The sequence below is a fragment of the Anabas testudineus genome, chromosome 12 (genome assembly GCF_900324465.2).
Source record: "Anabas testudineus chromosome 12, fAnaTes1.2, whole genome shotgun sequence".
Taxonomy (NCBI): Eukaryota; Metazoa; Chordata; class Actinopteri; order Anabantiformes; family Anabantidae; genus Anabas; species Anabas testudineus.
Genome location: NC_046621.1, coordinates 13,965,215 through 13,983,426, shown reverse-complemented (window position 1 = coordinate 13,983,426; position 18,212 = coordinate 13,965,215). Strand labels below are relative to the sequence as shown.

Sequence of the window (18,212 nt, the reverse complement as noted above, 5' to 3'; positions counted from 1 at the left end):
CAATGCAATCACACCACTGTAGCAGTAAACATATACAAGGCAAAGCAAAGCAAATGACTAAAAGAAGAGCATACTGTGTTATTATCCACAGACGTAGATTACTTCAAAAGGTTCACAAAAAGAGTGCAGGTCACAGCTGTGTACCCAGCAACCTGCAGTGAATTACATGGTCCATTACTCAGTGCCGCAGTCCACAGCAATTATGCTATATACTGTACAGAAGACACCCTAAATCATCAAGTTATTTTTAAATTGGCAAATGAGTGTGGCTTATAATTGGCAAGCCTTGATATGGCACATGCTATAATGTAACAAGACAAGCGCTAAATTGCCTAACAACTAGTCTGCATGTTCACATTGGTGATTTCAGTGTGCTCTCCACTGCAAACATGTGGTTAGTATCATGTAAGTGGTACAAAAGGACTAAAGTATCTGATCACGAGGTTTGCTGTAGATTTATGGCTATTGTAATTGTTGTGACAGCATCTGTGTCGGGTGAGGAAACAGGCAAACTTTTATAGTAACTGACAGCTGCAATAATATAATTGACTTCTATGATTGTCATTGTAAAAATAACATGAGAAAAACACTAAAACACAATGCATTCCAAAGACTAAAATAACAAAGCCGCTAACTTCAAATTGATTGACTGGGCTAAAACGCTAAGCTCTCAAGAAGGTCCTGGCTGTATATGTAAACTGGAAGTTTAACATAGCCGCTGTCTCCACTGTGAGGTCACCACCAAGGACACAGTACTGATCAGTCAGTAAATTCTTCCAGCAATCAAAAGGTCAGTCAATGTTTTTCAGTCTACTACTACCTCTTGTTGTGCGTCCACATAAACAGCAGAGTAGTAGGTCAAATAAACCAGCATAATAAATTAATGAAACCATGGCTGTGTTCAATATCACTCCCTATTCACTGTAAAGGGTGTGGTGGTGGTGGAATTTTGAGTGTGAATTCTCACACTCTCTTTAGTGCACTGAAAGTATCCCACAATGCAATAGTAAAAGTACTGTACGTGGCATGTACACTACACACAGGATATGTCTACAGGAATGCTAAGGGCTCTGACAGTAGCCGCTTCATGGCACAGTGGTGCATTCGGCTTAAAGGTTATGCTCACACTGACATGTTACTGATGTTTAAATAGCAATAATTATTTGCCAATTTGCATTTCAAGTGCAGCTGAGGATGATGTGTAGGTCATGATGCGGAGAAGTCAAAGTCGCAACTTTAAGCTGTTACCTAACGGATTGGCCCAGCTCTCAGTCGGACAGTCACCTCACAGTTCTGGCACTTGTTACACCAATGATTCACTAATGAACTTTGATGTGCTGCAGTCAGTACAGTAAGCTGTGCTGTGCAACCTGTTGACTGCTGCTGTCACCTGCTGACTTCGTGAGGAAAACTTTCACGTCAGGAAACAAACAGCCAGTTCTGTGCGAGATGGAAACTTGGCCATGTGCCTGAGAGGTCAGATTAGACGCAGTCTCTTAGTGCTGTAGAGGAAAGACAGTACAGCTTACAGCACTAGCATCATCACAACATTGGCGCAACAGACAAAGATGGCTTAAGATCAGATTAAGGGTTTTAAGAAGACAATCAAACTACTCAAGTTCATTCTTTGATAATGTGCATTTTGACTACTCCTATAAAAAATATTTGAGAAGAGTGTTGTTCATGTTATTCATAGTGTAGCAGATATCCAGTGTTAGAGAGCCTTAATTGCTCTGACACCAGCTGCTGCTGCCGCCGTACTGTGTATAGCTACGAGTTAGAATACCTCCGACTTCCTTTCATTCATTTGTTGCGCCAGCAGACTGTTGACATGACTTACAACAGTGTATTTTCAATGTTACATAATCAGGGATAATAAATAGAGCTGTGGCATTTGGTTTGGCATTCAAGAACACAATGGGATTTGTAACACTGCTGATTCCAGGCACTTAGCTTACACACACACACACACTAGATACATGAGTAAAACAATTCTGCTAATCATTTCTGTAGTATGTATATATTTTGTCTTTCTTATTGTTAATTAAATGTCTGAATGGCTGCAGAATGAGACTGACCAGATACCACATGGTAGGAATGGTTAATGAGAGGTTACTGTATGTACCAAGAATGATGTGGATGGCTATATTCTGTCTGTCCAGAGGTAACCACCAATAAATCCAGTGACTGCATATCCAGATATTTTCTCTAACATAACTCTCTAATCAACGGGATGGCATCCATCTTGTCATCCAAGTCTTAAAATTGGATAAAAAATAAAGCGAATAAGTAACTGCATTACTTAGGAATCCAAAATGTCCAATGTCTTTAGTGTGTGTGTGTGTGTGTGTGTGTGTTTGAATAGTAAATAGTTTAAAACTGAATTGAAACTATTTAATATTAATGTATGTGGAATATCGTCAGCAGTCGTTTTTACCCTTATACTGAATAACTTTATGAGCCCAGATTGTGCTCGGCCCTTTTATTTTCTCATGCTGACCCTCCTAAACTTGAGCAGCTGCTGGCTCTCAGATGTCATGTTGTGTCCTCATGCACATGATCCTTACATTCTGAGGTCACACTCTGTAGCTCATTCAAATTATGTTATTATCTCCTAACCATCTGTTCTGTATAGTTAAACAAGTCCACTCCACAACATGCAAGGTTTGAGTGCACCGTTAAATGTTTCAGACCAAGACTCAGGAAATGTCACTTAGGAAACATGTTGTAATCATTCAAAAATACTAAGTAAGCGCACTACACCTTAGGACACAGATAAAAGCGTGAGAAACCAGTTTTCTACTGCTTATCACCAATGGAACTAGTGGTGAGTAGGTTTGTCAAGCTGCTTCCATGAACTCACTGTAGTTACGGTCGCCCCCCTGCGGGGACCGAGGTCCCTCCCACGTCTCAGTGGGCCCTGACAGGACGATGTCTAAATCTGACACTTTCCACTGGCTGGGGGGCTTCCTGACACCACTCGTGTCCTCCTCTGTGTTTGGTCACGCCCACAACGAAAGACAGCGACAACCACCGAAACAACAACGACATCATCATGATGATGACGTCATGATGATTTTACAAAACAGAAACAGTCACAACAGCAAACCACCACCACCACCACATCCACAAGTGACAAAACAATAATCACAGATTCACCAATAACATTCAACAGGTCAACATTTAAGATAACACCAACAATTACAGATAAAGGGGAAGGAGGAAAGAAAACCAAGAGACAGGAAAAAGAAATAGAAAGACATTAAGTTAGAGATCAGACAGAGATATTAGAGCGCAGTGAGTAAAAAATGAAGTGAAAATGGTAAACCTTTTATGTACCCACCCGAGAGTGAGCGAATGTGGCTCAGTGCGGTGGGTTTAGGTGGTGGATCAGATGGCAGGGGGTGCCCTGTTTCCTGTCTTCCCTCAGCGGGAACCTGGATATAGGGGCAAACGGCCGCCACACGACCAGAAACTCCACCACCGGCGTGGGAAGAGGTTTGAGGTGAGGACATGCCTCCTCCATTCATACGACTCAGCTAAACAGAAAGAAAGAACAACACACATTTTAGGCTAGTTCAGTGAATTTTAAGAATTACTTAAAAACATCTTGATAGGTGTGACGTTTTGTACTTCAGCTCTCTTCTTGTGAAGTCGTTCTCTCAGGTCTCCAATGCGTTGATCCATCACCGTCACCTGGGCATTCCTCTTGTTCAGCAGCTCCTTGTGCTGGGCCAACTTGCTGCTTTGTTCCAGGTTATGGCGATTACGAGCCTGAAACATTGCATTGCGAGTTTTACATGTTCCATTCTGTGAATAATATTTCTAAGCAAAAAGAACCGAATGTGGTGTTTTGCATGTTTTCAGCAGTCTGAAGTATAATATACCTGCAGCTCCTGGTAAAGTTTCCTCAGTTCCAGCGCTGCAGGGCCAGACAGGGGTGATCCTTTCTGGCCAATGGTAGCACCGTGGGACCCAGAAGGTGCACCTTGAGGTGGTGCAACTGAGTGTAACTGAAGGCGCCCTCTCCTCAGATCTTCCAACTGTTGAGTCAACTGGTAAAACAATTTTAAAGGACTTAACAAAATCCAGTAATGTACTTAATCTTAATTTCCTAATCTTCATTTTAATCAACTCTCACCCGAAACTAGCCTAGACATTACCTGGTCAACTCTGATCACTGCAGACTGTAGCTCTGCCTGCTTCTCCTGAAACAGGCTGCTAACATGGTCGATCTCTGCAGCTGGAGACAGAAAACAGGACAGAAATTACATCAAGTAGTGTGTCTTGTTTGGAGCACGTAAGGTAAAGATTTGTACAGTCATTTTAATAAGTGGTGATAAACTGCAGTGCATATAATCCATATTCCTCATCTCTGCAGTGTGGTTGTGCTTACAGAGGTTTCCATTGATCAGTTTACTGTAGTCCACTTGTCCTCTCATGGCTCGGATCTTCTTCAGCTTTGATTCCTGAGTCTCCACTCGCTCTTTTAGCCGTTGAAGCTTCTCAGCTTCAGACTACAAACAGAGAACACAAACAACATAGGTTAAATGTCCAATTGCATTTTCATCTGTTTTTTAGCCTTTGATTTGGTGAAAATCGCCATAAATAAGAGATTTACCACTTATTTACCAGGTTGAATAGACAGGTTTATTGTAACTTAGTAGGTGGCTCTTGGCATCATTTGTCCAGTATGTACAGGACAAGTGGTTACAGCAACTCTGTACTAACAGCAACGCGCATACTAGCTGGTGCTTATTCTATCAAGACTCAAAAATCAATAGAAGACAGACATATGGATCCCACCTGTGTCTGTCCCTGGTTAGGTCTGCCTCCCTGCTGAAGATACCTCAGTCTCTGCTCCTGAAAAAAAACAAGGCATGGACATTATGAAACCTCAGAATTTAATTTATTTCCAGTTGCACAAAAGTTTCTCCAGACATGCTCTGTGCATTTGTTGCTGTTGAAAAAGCTAAAGCCACTGCACACTCACAGTTCATCTTTACAGGTATTTTTACCTACTGTATGTTGGCTGACTGGCAGCTCAAACTTAATGATAATTTCCACCTTTATCTTTGTTATTGTATTGTATTATTTGTAATAATTTCCATAGGCCACCCAATTGATCAGTTAGCCAGTAATTGAGTAGCTATGCAATGGCACACACTGACCAGCACACCATTAAAACCTTGTGCCTAACATTGCGTGGGTCCTCTCTGCTGATGTTGCAGCTGATGAGTGTATTAGTGCCTCAATAGCCCCAGACACTATGATTTTTAATTGCTCAGTGCCAACAGAGTTACCCATCCATCATGTGACTCCATTCTCCATATCCAGTGTAATTCTGAAAATCACGTGGCTATTGATTTTCATACATGCATGTGCTCATGTATCTAACCACCACACACAGCAGAAACAAACAGCTAACAGAGAAGGAACAGACAGAGAGAGAAAGAGGCCAGCATGTGTGATGCTGACTGAGGCAGTTTACACCGCTCTCTCTCTGTCTCTATCGTGGCACAGTTGACCTGTGTGTCAATCACACACACACGTACAAAGGACGAGGGAAAAGGAATGTTGGCAAGAAACCTCCCATCATTCACTGGAAACACACAAATTCACACACATTAATAGCACATTACATAACAGTAGTTTGTTTCTTTACATGCAGAAGGCGCTAGTAGCTGCATATCTGACACATCCTCTGTGAAGAATTCATGTCGTGCAGTTACTGTACAAATTGGAAGGAAACACTTGGCTGTCTTTTCTTTGCTTAATACCAGTACACAGTGAACTTGCCAATGTTGGCTTTGAAAAACTAAAACTACTCAAATCAAAGTTGGTGGTTGAAAATATTCCAGTTTCCTGTTGAAAGCCTTAAACACTTCAAATGAATGGAGAGACTTGAACAAATTCAAAGAAGCACATTTGTTTGGCTTGGTTTGCCATGTGACTCTTTCCTGAAGTACAATTCTGAGTCAACTTCCCAGCAGCTGTGGCTGTCCCGATGACCTAATTTCCTGTCAACTCAAAGGTCACTTCCTGAACATGATGATGTGTATCTCTCTCACTCCAGCAGATTTGTGCTTTCCTGCTAGCCCTTAAATCCTAACCTGGATCGCATGTCCTGTTTCTAAGGAAGATATATGAGTTTTGAAACTCACACACATACACACATTTCTCAGAGGCCTGAGTACCTGAGGCGTGCAGACAATGTAGATGACTTTACACTAACTGACCTTGGCGACCAACATCTGCTGCTGAGCCTCTATTTGTTGCTGTTGTCTTGTAGCCATTTCCTGGAGCTCAGAGAGGGTCAGCTCCACACGGGGAACCTACACACATGAAAACGCACAAAAGTTGCATATATTAATGCAGCATGTACATAGACAAAGCCTATGTATCCCAAATGTTTTTGAGTATGAGGCTCTTACTGACAAGATGGAAACCCAGACAGTCACAGGTGATAAATGTAGGGGTACAGTGCACAGCTGTACACACATATCACTTCACACTTTAGGTCACTGAGCACCTCCAGTGTGCTACAGAAATGTTATTAGGCCAGCAGCTGGTGGCCTTGGCAGTGTGACAGAATTATAGTATTGGTTCAGGAAAAATGGCTGAAATCCTATCCTTGCTGGTCATTACTGCGCTGTGACACAGACAACATCAGCTGGAAAATCAAATCGCACTGATCACTTGTCCTGGATTTCACTACAAGAGTGTTTTATTGAACTGAACTCACGTCAGAACACTGTTAACTGTAGCTGTGTGTGTAGATACTGTACAGGACAAACATTTGAATGATGATGAAATCTGTCTGTGTGTGTGTGTGTGAGAGGGTTGGGAGGGGGGGAGAAAAATGCCTTTAGCCGAAAACAGCGGAGGGTTTCAGCCCAGCCACATCCTGCTATTGTGTGTGTTCACTCATGGACACAAACGCACACACTGCACCTGGTCTGTTACAGTCATTTCTAGTGTGCAGTCTGAGGCTACACAATGCAAAAGTTTTCATATGTTGTCCACTGGGAAATATGATCAGGCTACTTTCTATAGCTGTGACATCATCATTGCAACAACATTAATAATACTGCTGAACTGCTCTGCACTGCATAATAATAAAGCTAAAGCTGTAATGCCATTGTAGGGTAAAATAAGATTCAATAACAGAATATCAAACTCTGCTTCAGAGCAGATTTTGGAGTATCAGCAAAAATACTGTATAGAAATGACTCACAATGAAGTTCCATTATTATTGTAGCTTACAGGATTACGTATTCGTTCTCTACATAGCAGACCTGCTTAACAAACCTCAGGCTGGGCTATAGTTTTCTACATGATATGTCTGTGCAAGTTCAGTTATAATGGGGCCAAGAGCATGTAAAAAAACAAAAAAAGGAAGGGACTTATAATATTAAACTCCACAGAACCAGACGCTTGTTGCAGCCTCAAACTTTCCAGAAATTATCCAGAGGAGCTGTATATGAGAACACAAATGTCCAAAGCAGCTGGCCTGGACAGTGAACAGACTTTACAGTGCAATTTTCCTAGTAATGTCCATGTCCATGTATAAACAGAGCAGGTAACTGGAAGAAAACAGGATTTCTGCAGCTTACTTGTTGTGTCTTTCCCTGTCTCCTGCGTACTCTACCCAGCCACCACCTCTTGCCTAAACCAAACAGAGTATGAGTGTATGTTCGTGTGAGAAAACAATTTATGTCTACAAATTTAATTACTATAGTTAGAGACCTACAACCAACACTGTAGGTTGAGCTAAAGAGTGCACGACTCCAAGAAAAGGTAGGTGTTTTGAAGAGTCAATTCTCAAGTTTATAATGCTCAAAGCAATATGAAGTAACTTTTACAAATTCCCAAACCATTTTTTAATTCAGGGGTTGGGAATTATTTTGCTCCACAGGTAAAATCATAATATTCTTGATCAGTTGGTTGAACTATCTATGCTGAGCTGAATAATATATGGTATCAACCTGTTTATCAGGCGGATGCTGGACTACATTAGAAGACGTATGAGAGCACAAGTGACATCACATAACTATTTATTGAAACTTAATTTCTGTCAGACATCAAAGAGAAGTGGTTTCAAAATTGTCAAATGTTTGGGGACTGAGTCAGCCATTTTCAGTCCTCACATAGCTCAGTGGAGACTTTAGTGCCATGACTAAGGGAGGATCTGATGTAAAACTCCATTACCCTGAATAGAGCCCTTGGGTTATGGCAGCTCTTAGATATGAAATCAGTGACACAAATTAAACCCACCAGCAATTTACAGACTTGGGAAGTAAAGGCAGCACCAGCATTATTTTAAATATCACTATCAGTGATTAATGACAGAGATAGCCACACTACGCTATAGACAGCATCTCTGCCTTCAGGCTGACTTTAACAAATTCCCACTGACATTATGCAGACACAGTATGTCAACATAATGCAGACTACAATGAGCATTAGAAAATGACATTAAGCTTATTAGACTGGTTTTCCAGTCATTGGTGCCATCAATCATTAACTAACTGCTCAACTGTGTAATTCTGCAGATCCTCGCTTTGATGTGCATTATGAAGAGTCACATCTCCTGCTAACGTTCTCAGATCCACTGTGGTCACTGTACAGGATTACAGAATTTAAATGTTTTTGATAATGTCGCCAACATTGGATTGTATAGGTGTATATCAACATTTCAGTTTGTTGCTAACATTTTTTCTGTTTTTAGGCAAGCAACCTTCAATGCACTGGAAACGCCTAGATGAGTTAATGTTGCTCATATTATACAACCAGCCAGGAGTTGTTTGGAGTCACATTCCTGGCCACCTAATAATGAAAAGTCAAAGATCCACTTACCTCTTGCTCTGTTTTTGTCTTTACAAACCTAACAAATTTACAGTGTTTGGTTTTCACAAGCTAGATTCTAAGTGTGCCTGCCTAATTTATAGTGCTGAGGAGGCAGTTTGCTACCTATGGAAACAGTAAAGCTGTGGTGTAGTCAGGTAAAAATCAGCTGAAACCTGCTGTAATGTGATGCAATTTAAGGTGATGATTGTCTGTTGGTTGATCACTACAAATATTCACCATGTCAAATTGTTGTTTGATACACTGTTATTTTCAAATGTCTTGCTTAAACAACCCTGTGAAGAGGATTGAAAACTAGTCAGATGGACGTGCTACAATAAGCTCCTCTGGTGTGGTTCACTCCTGGCAATGCTAGTAAAGAAGTTAATTGGCCGGCAACCAGAGAAAAAAAATTCCAGTGCCCAAAATGTATCCCCAGATAAACCCAGCGTGGAACCTCATTCATAGCTGGTATAAGCAAAACTACAGTGGCAAGAAAAAGTATGAGAAGATTTTCGAATTTAGTGGTTTTCTGCATTAATTTGTCATAAAACGTGATCTGATCTTTATCTAAGTCAAGAGTATTAACAAATAAGATGGGCCTAAAATAATACATAATAAAAAATCCTGATCTTTCTTGGTTGAGAAGAACCATAATAACCTAATTATTTTGAGGGTGTGGACTAGAGCTACTTCAACCGACAAAAAACACTTAACCTTTTAAATTTGTTCCACACAAGAAGAATGTGCTTAAATGAGCCATGCCTGGTCAGAGGATCTACAATCAAAATTGATGATTTACATAGGAAATGGTTGGAAAGGGTTACAAAGTGATGTCAAAGACTTTAGAAATTCACCAGTCTACAGTTAAGCAACCAATCTACAAATGGAGACACTTTGGGACTGTGGCTACCAAGAAGTGGGCAGCCAGTCAAAATGACCCCAAGAGCACAACTAACATCTGTGTTCATGGGTCTACAGTTGCTAAAACATTGAACTAGCTGGGTGTCTATGATAGGACACCACAAAGGAAGCTGCTGCTTACTAAAAGAACATTGCTGCATGCCTGAAGTTTTCTAAAAATCAAATTGACGCTATACAGCAGTACTGGCATGGATGTGTTTTGAAAAGAACACCCAGTAATACGTCTGGTGTAAAAAGGTCACTGCATATCATCATGAAAACATCATCCCAGCTGTAAAGTATGGTGGAGGATCATGATTTGGGCCTGCTTTACTGCATCAGGGCCTGACCTGCTTGCAGTGACTGGGGGGAAGGTGAATTGTATAAGAAAATTCTTCAGGATAATGTCTGTATGTCAGCTGAAACTCTGTAGATGTTGGGGGATGCTAAAGGACAATGACCCAAAACACCAAAGCAAGTTGACAATAGAATGGCTTCAGAAAAACTAAATCTGCCTTTTGGACCAGAACTCAACCCAAAAAAGATGCTATGGAAAGACTTAAAGAGAGCCACATACATGAGACGTCCAGCAACAACAACGACAGAGCTAAAGCAGTTCTGCCTGGAAGAATTGGCTAAAATTACTCCTGAACGATGTGCAGGTCTGATTCACAGCTACAGCATCCTGTCACTATGCGGTTTTTATGGTTGTTCTCCATAAAGACGTGAAAATTCAGATTTTTTTGTGTTATTATTTTAGGCACATTGTATTTGTTAATATTCAGATTATATTTTATGACAAATTAACGCCATAACATTTCAAATGGTTCCCATACTTTTTTGTTGCCACTGTATCTGCTGTAGTGTGTCCTTCCTAGATACCCTGTCTGTGTGACTTGCTTTTTTACATGAAAGCTATGTAGTTTATTCAATCTATAAATTTCAGTTTGTGACACTGGATATCTCTGCATCTATCCTCCTTCTCTCTGCACTAGTATTTTAGCTCCACTTACTGTAAGTACTTTGTATTCGGCACAGCGTACAATACTTGAAATGAATACTTGAGTCTTCTAAATTCTTGACATCAATGCCTAATTAATGCCACCTATGACTACATCTTGTAAATGTGCACTGAATTCAGCATGTGAAGATAATTACAAATGGTGAGGAACTGAATTTTCTAGAATGTATCTGAGCTTCTAACCCCAACCTGCATCAAATCATCGATCATCAACCTACAATAAAATCCTGAAAAGCTGACCCTTTTAGAGATATAGTGCTTCTTAAAGCAGACAGTGACTATTTGCATTGTAAATGTGCTGTACAGTACCTCACTGACTTAATCTGCAAGGACCAAAGATTTCTTGTCATGCAGAACAGAGTGAGACACTGTCCTGGGATTGTGATGGGACTTTCTAAGTTCATACCTTCTAATGATAACATGCATCCTACAGCTACTGGAAAGTTAACAATTCATCTGACTCCAGTCACTCTTAACAGCGATCTCATGTATTCAGCTGCTCATGGTGTTAACAGGCTGCACAACATCCTGCGGACGTGCTCTGCTCTTAGCCCCCCAGCTGACATTAATATGCAGTTTCCCCCGCTGTGCTGTATTTACCTGCAGGCTGTCCCATGTGATCCTGCAGGAGCGGACTTTAATTTTGCTGCATTGTCCTTCAACAGTAAATTCCTGCACCAAATCCACCTCATTCCACTCCATCCTCACAGCCTCTAAGACACACAGCGGAGTGCTAGGGCTTCAGATAGAAAGATGTAGCCAGAGGTTGGAGGGAGAAAAGCTCTGAGTTGGGGACGGGGGTGGGAAACGAGAGCGATCCTTATCACAACTTTCCCTCTTGTCCGCCCGGTGATGTGCTGTGATTTTCGACTCTCTCTCTCTTCCTCTCTCTGGCTCTGCCCACTCTCCCTCCCTCACCCTATTTCTCTCTCTCTCCCTCGTTTAAACTCACTGGGTTATTGGTGTGTCCTCGTGTGACGTGTGAATGGAGTGTTAAGCCCACTGATGTGACGCCGCATTCAATTACTACAAACATGTAAAGCTATCAACTGGTACAGGGAGAACAGGGGACTGTCATTAGTACCATCCCTTTTTATACTTCTCCTTCTCTTCCCTTTCACCCTTTTTATCTACCTCTTCTCCATTCTTAATTCTCCTCTTCTCTCATCAGCACTGCTTTTGTATCTCTTTACTCTTCCCCCTCTTCTTCCACTCCACACATTTTACCCATCTTTCTTAACCTCCATCATTTCCCATGCCTGTGTTTCTTCATTTCTCTTTCCCTCAATCCTTGTCATTCCTCTGCAGCTGACTTTTTGCTGCAGCAACAACCCTCTCTCTCTCTCTCTCTCTCTCTCTCTCACTCTCTCCTCACACCTCCCTCTTTCTTTCTCCCACTTTCTCTCAGAAGGGAAATCACTGCACCACAGCCTGATGGGGCACTAGCTGCTCTCAATCAACCTCTGTCTCCAGATGTGTGTTATGAGGAAGATGATGACGCCGACAGATTAACGTCCAGGGAAGCGTGCGCAGCGAACTCGCAGCAAAATTTTCTGAGAGACGTAAAACAACACACGATCTGTACACAGTGGAGAAACAGCTGACTCCTGCTGCGTCACATTTTCTTCTTCTCTTTTTCTCAGTCTTGCTCCTTTGCAACAGACGCACATCGACATGTGACTTAATGTCTGCGTCACATATTTTCTCTTTCACTCTGTGAAACATAGACGCATCTGTCTCACTTAGTACACACACACACACACACACACACACACACACACACACACACACACACAGTAATGACAGCAGACTGGAATTTTTGCCAATGCTGCTGTTCTGGGTGCAGGCATCTGTGAGTGTGAGAGGCTTTGTGCGCGTTGGACATGAACATCAAATTCAGGCCTGATAAAAGTGAATCGATACATTTTTATAATCAAATATAACTTCCTGTTGACATTTCCGTATTGATATGTAATGACATTTTTCAATCAATTAATTTTTCATGTCAATTTTCATTAACATTCAGTAGTCGTAAAAGGTTTAAACTTGGGACCAGGGGACAGATGATTGATATATACTATATACTAAAGTTTCACAGTGATGATGATCTATGAAAGTTTTTATTGGGTCAAATAATTCAACTTAATGCTTTGATCCAAAACACATGGGGGATGTTTTTCTTCAGTATCATGATTTATGGTACGCCTATATCAGTGGTGGGCAAAGCTGATCCTCAATGGCCGATTCACTGTTGTCTACTATCCCTGCCCTCCCCACTGCTGCTTACCTGGTCAGGTATATTCAGTCAATCAGACTTTGGAAGATACCAATTAATGTTTCTTCCCCCACTCCACTCCATCTTCCAATATCGTATTGACACATGTTACCTAATACAGGTAATCAAGACTGGGTAGGACAGAACAGTTGGAAAACAAGCAGGGCAGTGGCCTACAAGGTTCAGAATTGCCCACTTTTGGCATAAATCATATACAGTAGCTTAATACTACACTACTGTTGTTGACAGCTCTTCCGAAATCATGATTATTACCATTGTATCATGTCAATAATGTATTACATAACAGCTTTCACCTGTCACCTATTGGCTTAAACACTAGGATACGTGTTGTTTCCTGTATAATAACACAGTTGGAGCACTTAACATGTTAACTTATATAGTAGATGAATCTGGAATTGCAGCCTTGGTTGCTTGGTTTGGTTTTGGAGGACATGTGCAGTAGGAGTATATTTTCTAAAGGTTTTATTATTTTCTTACTACATTCTCTGCCGGACAACATATCTCAGAGGCTCTGTGGGGAAAGTTTATTCTCAAAACTACAGGACAAACCCAAAAAAGACCATTACTAAGATGTATACCATATACCATATATATATATATATATATATATATATATATATATATATATATATAGGTATAGCTGCAAGTCTCTGCAGTAGTTTCACATATGTAGGGATCATGGGTGTAACCAAAAGCACATGGGGCTATTTGACTTTCTCATATGTTAAGCATTTTGCTCAGTATTATATTTCAACAGTGTATATGTTCTCAACCTTATATACACACATGCGAGGCACACACATACATGCGAACACATTGTTTTGATCATAGCTCCCTCCTACAAACCATCCCCTCCCTCGCCGTAACAGAAAATCTCCATCTACAATAACAACCTTCAGACATTCCTGTAGCTCCAGCTGAAGCAAAGGGGGGAAACTCTGTTATCAGAGCCACTCCAGTGACCAGCACTCACACAGCAGGATGGCCTACTGGTTACACAATCATCCGTACAAGTAACCACCACAGCAGCTTATCCATCACAGTTTGTCCTGTGTGCCTGTAGGCGGACACTAAAAAGGAATTAGAACAAAACGGACAGCAGCTGGACATAGGGAACACATACTCAACTCATGTTCTGGTGTAACGCAGGTTTTTTTTGCAAAACGTAGACCACAGCTTATATCTTAGCACATCTTGTCTATACTCCAAGCATCATTTATAGCAGGTAAAGCTTCAAATCATCTCCAGGTCACATCTAGCAATTCAAGTCTGCCAACGTCCTTGAACCAAGAATATCACGTAGCCCACTGAGGCATTTCTAGTGATGACATATAGTGAAAATATTCATGTTAATCTACATCAACACAACCCTTGACATGTGTGTTTTGTCATGAGCACACAAACACACACAGACACACCTGACTTCTTAATATATCCCTCGGCACTGCTGTCACACACAGCTGGATTGGGTAGAGTTACAGACTGCTGGGTCGACAGATTGAATTGTGTGTGTGTGTGTGTGTGTGTTAATTCAAAGTCCCTGTGGTCGTTCGGAGGTCAGGGGAGAGGCTTGTAGGAGGCTGTGGTGGGAAGGAGATCACTGTTTGCCAGACACCAGCACTGTATTATCTCTATTTCTTGAGAAAGTATAAAGCAACGTCCAGTTCTTCCATAATATTACAGTGAACATGTTCATGAAGTTAAAGGCATTTAAAGCAGGAAGAAAACAGGCATGCTAGATACTTTACTCAGGTCTAATTGTACTTTGAGCTAAAATCTAATGTGACTGTGCTCCCAACTACGCCTCTGTCTGGAAAAAAAAAACATGTAACGAGTGGAAAAGACAGATCAGTTACCTACAGTGTGTTACGGAGGTGATGCACAATGGTGCTGATTATTACACGGAGATTTGTCGCTTTGCTTCATTGAAGAGATTAACATTGTTATGGAATTGCTGACTCTAATATAACAGGAAATTTGAAACGAGACGCCTGTTGTGGGCTTGTTTTCACAGGACTGGTTTCTTGTTTCTCTCTACATCATGCTGTGGGAAGAGAGAGAGAGCATCTGGTGTGTGTTTGGGTGAGTAAGTGAGCATGAGCTTTTGGATGTGATTATGCGGAGCCAGGAGCCACACCCTGACTTCACATCATACATCAACACACACACACACACACACACACACACACACTAAATAACACTGTCCACTCAAGCCCAGACACACGCGATCAAAAGAGGCCCCACCCTGCCTACACGTCACGTCCACTTCTCACAAGCTGCAAACTCCACTGACATCAACGCTAACGGTGTTAAAAGTCATGTTTGCCACATGAGCAGAGTCAAAAAGTATCTTCGAGACGTTTCAGGAGACAAAAAAAACAGTCACACACGTTCACACTTCACCTCTACATTTGCTCTACATTTTCCTTATTTCAGCAAACACACTTTACTGAGCTGGACGCGTGCGTACGCCGTCACACAAACTCAGACACACACACATTGAAGAAAAATAAAAACACAACATTGCCAGAACTCACCCCCGCGCTGCTGCCTTTGCCTCAATGTCTTTTTTTTTTTTTTTTTACGCCTTAAAACCAAATTTAAGAGGTAGAGGACGAAGAAAGACCTCAAGACAACTGTGAAGGAGTGTGTGAGGTGAGAGGAAGAGGAGGAGGAGGAGGAGGAGGAGGAGGTGTTGGGCTAGCTAACAATCCTCTTAGCCTGGTTATGTCATACGACCAAGCTAATCCTACCTTCACTGACTGACCAACACACACACACACACACACACACACGCTGGGTGACTAACTGGCAGACTGACCAACACAAATACACACGAACAAACATGGCCGGTGACTGGCAAACCAGGGCCTAACCAAAACATACAAAGCAAATGTCCAGTCTGGAGTTAAATACAATGGTAACGTGGCCGAAAATAGATGTTGCTAAAGGATAAAGAGCAGCTAGCATGAAGTCAGCTGCTGTTTGTACCATATGACTCATTATTTTGTAGGGAAGGAAGCTAGCAAAACAAAACCGTTAACTAACAGTAATTACTCAAGCTGCTGCCAAGGAGCTAATTACTATTTTCTATAAATTTCTATAAATAAGCTAATTATGCTGTATGTGTGTAGTGTTTGTGCTGAATATTACATTGCAAAGCGCAGTGCAGTGCTGCAGGGTGCGTGGACACAATAACTTCTACATTGAATACATTTTATCGTTTGCTTGCTAAAGAAAAACATACATACATCCAGAAAATACTGCACTGCTCAAAGAGCATATTGTTGCGTGGTTTCAAAACGTTGCACTAGGATGAATCATGTATTTTACTCAAGATAAGAGAAATATCTTGTGGGTGTTGTGACAAATTGCACATCTCAACAACAGCAATATACTTAAAAGGTAAAAGGTTTTTACGTGCACACTGGACAATAGGTCCTGGATGTTCACACTGGGCTAATGAGAGATGCATGGCGTGCAGCTACAGCCCAGCACATCCCTTCAGTGTGCACGTGTGTGTCCATGCACCTACCCTGTCATCAGCGAGCTCTGTTGATTCTGACGTCCAGCTCTGCTCCAAAGGCTGCTGACTGCCTGCATGTAAATGAACAGTGAAAAGACACCTGAGCAGAGATGTTACAATGATGCACGGATCATGTAATACATTTGGAAACGCGTAATACACTTTATTTTTTTTGCTTTTTTTTTCCTCGAGAAAGATTAAAAAAATAGAGGCACAAATGTGGAATTTTCTCTTTCTCGGTTATCCGTCGAGTAAGTAGCTCTATCTTTCTCTGAGCGTGTGTAATCTATAAATAGCGTCTTTCATTTAATTCCACTAAGACCAGACAGGTTCAGTCTGGGCTAATCCCAGGCAGCTCCAAGTTTCACCTCCAGTCAATAGTGCACTTACAGCAGTACTTTACATTCACTGGAGCAGTTTCGACTGTATCATACAATCGACACAGGACTGAGAACAGTATTTACAGAAAAACATCATTATTACATCCCAATGAGAACAGATGATGCCTGAGAAGAGGTTATATTATGACGGGACTCATCTTCAAGTTACAATAACAAATAAGCACAATATATTGTAACTAACACACTAATTGTTGTTTTGTCTGTGTCCATATTGATTACATTACTCAAACATAATTCATAATTATCATCCCTAGGCTAATGACACCAACAAAAGCTAATTGCCATAAGGAGTCACCAAACATGAAGTCCACTCTGTGAAACAAGACTAGAGGTGTGGGTTTGAGCTACTTTGAGCTACTTTTTGCTATTCGCAAAAAACATCTGCTAATGCAAACCATGTGTTGCAATAGATCTCAGAAGACTCAGCGAGTCCAAATGGAAACACAGAGAACACTCAGTGAAGTAAAAAGGGAGCCCAGAGTGACAACTAAAGGCTTAAAGGAATCACTGGAGCTGCTTAACATGTCTGTTCCTGAATCATACATGTAATTATTGTCCATAGTTGCACTGTACATAACTGCCCATCTGATGTTTTCTGATGTTCACCCAGCCACTCCTCAAAGCTACTGAAATAATGTTTTGTGGACTGATGAAGGTTGGCTCGCCTGGAAGGACACGCAGGACTATGTCTGGGGTATGAAAGGCACTGGAAAACATGAATAAACAGCTACTCTCTTACACATAAGATAAGGTCATTTCAAAAATTGGATGTATTATATGTTGTATGGCAGTCATTCACATCATGACACCCGTCTGCACTGCATTCTGGGTGCTGGTCAAAGTGACCTGTTGGTCTTTTCTATCTCTCTTGATCCCTGACCCTGATGCTCTTAAACCTTTGAAAGATATGACAAACTAAAGTGAAAGTTAAAAACCTGACTAGTCAGTATTACAATGAACTCATTATTATGACACTTCACCCACGTCATAATAATGAGATTCTAACGAACGATGTGTTTTGAATGACCGAGGGGTGAAATAGGGAACTACACGGCACCATAGCAGGTGGTGAGGTCATCACTATGGGGAGCAGTGCTACACCACAGTGACAATATTGCAGCGACAGACCGGCTGTTGTATGCATCATGATTATAATAACTGACTTCACAAACCCTGTTAGGTGTTTTCTGTCCCAGTCTCCGTCCCGCTCCCCTTCTC

General features: G+C 41.3%; 1 protein-coding gene across 3 annotated transcripts in view; it reads right to left on the bottom strand.

The window, feature by feature from the left end:
- The window catches only part of LOC113159453 (apoptosis-stimulating of p53 protein 1-like), a 35,712-nt gene that overhangs the window by 7,371 nt on the left and 10,129 nt on the right, over positions 1–18,212 (bottom strand). Inside the window, exons 4-11 of one of the 3 annotated variants that reach the window (XM_026356143.1) lie at positions 16,603–16,664; positions 6,240–6,335; positions 4,807–4,863; positions 4,397–4,517; positions 4,164–4,243; positions 3,888–4,055; positions 3,634–3,774; positions 3,329–3,539 (exon numbers count right to left, since the gene is read on the bottom strand). In XM_026356143.1, the coding sequence (XP_026211928.1) occupies positions 3,329–3,539; positions 3,634–3,774; positions 3,888–4,055; positions 4,164–4,243; positions 4,397–4,517; positions 4,807–4,863; positions 6,240–6,335; positions 16,603–16,664 (936 nt within the window). Of the gene's footprint in view, positions 1–3,328; positions 3,540–3,633; positions 3,775–3,887; positions 4,056–4,163; positions 4,244–4,396; positions 4,518–4,806; positions 4,864–6,239; positions 6,336–11,371; positions 11,840–16,602; positions 16,665–18,212 lie in introns of those variants that run through there. The other 2 variants (XM_026356144.1, XM_026356145.1) reach the window with 2 other exon arrangements.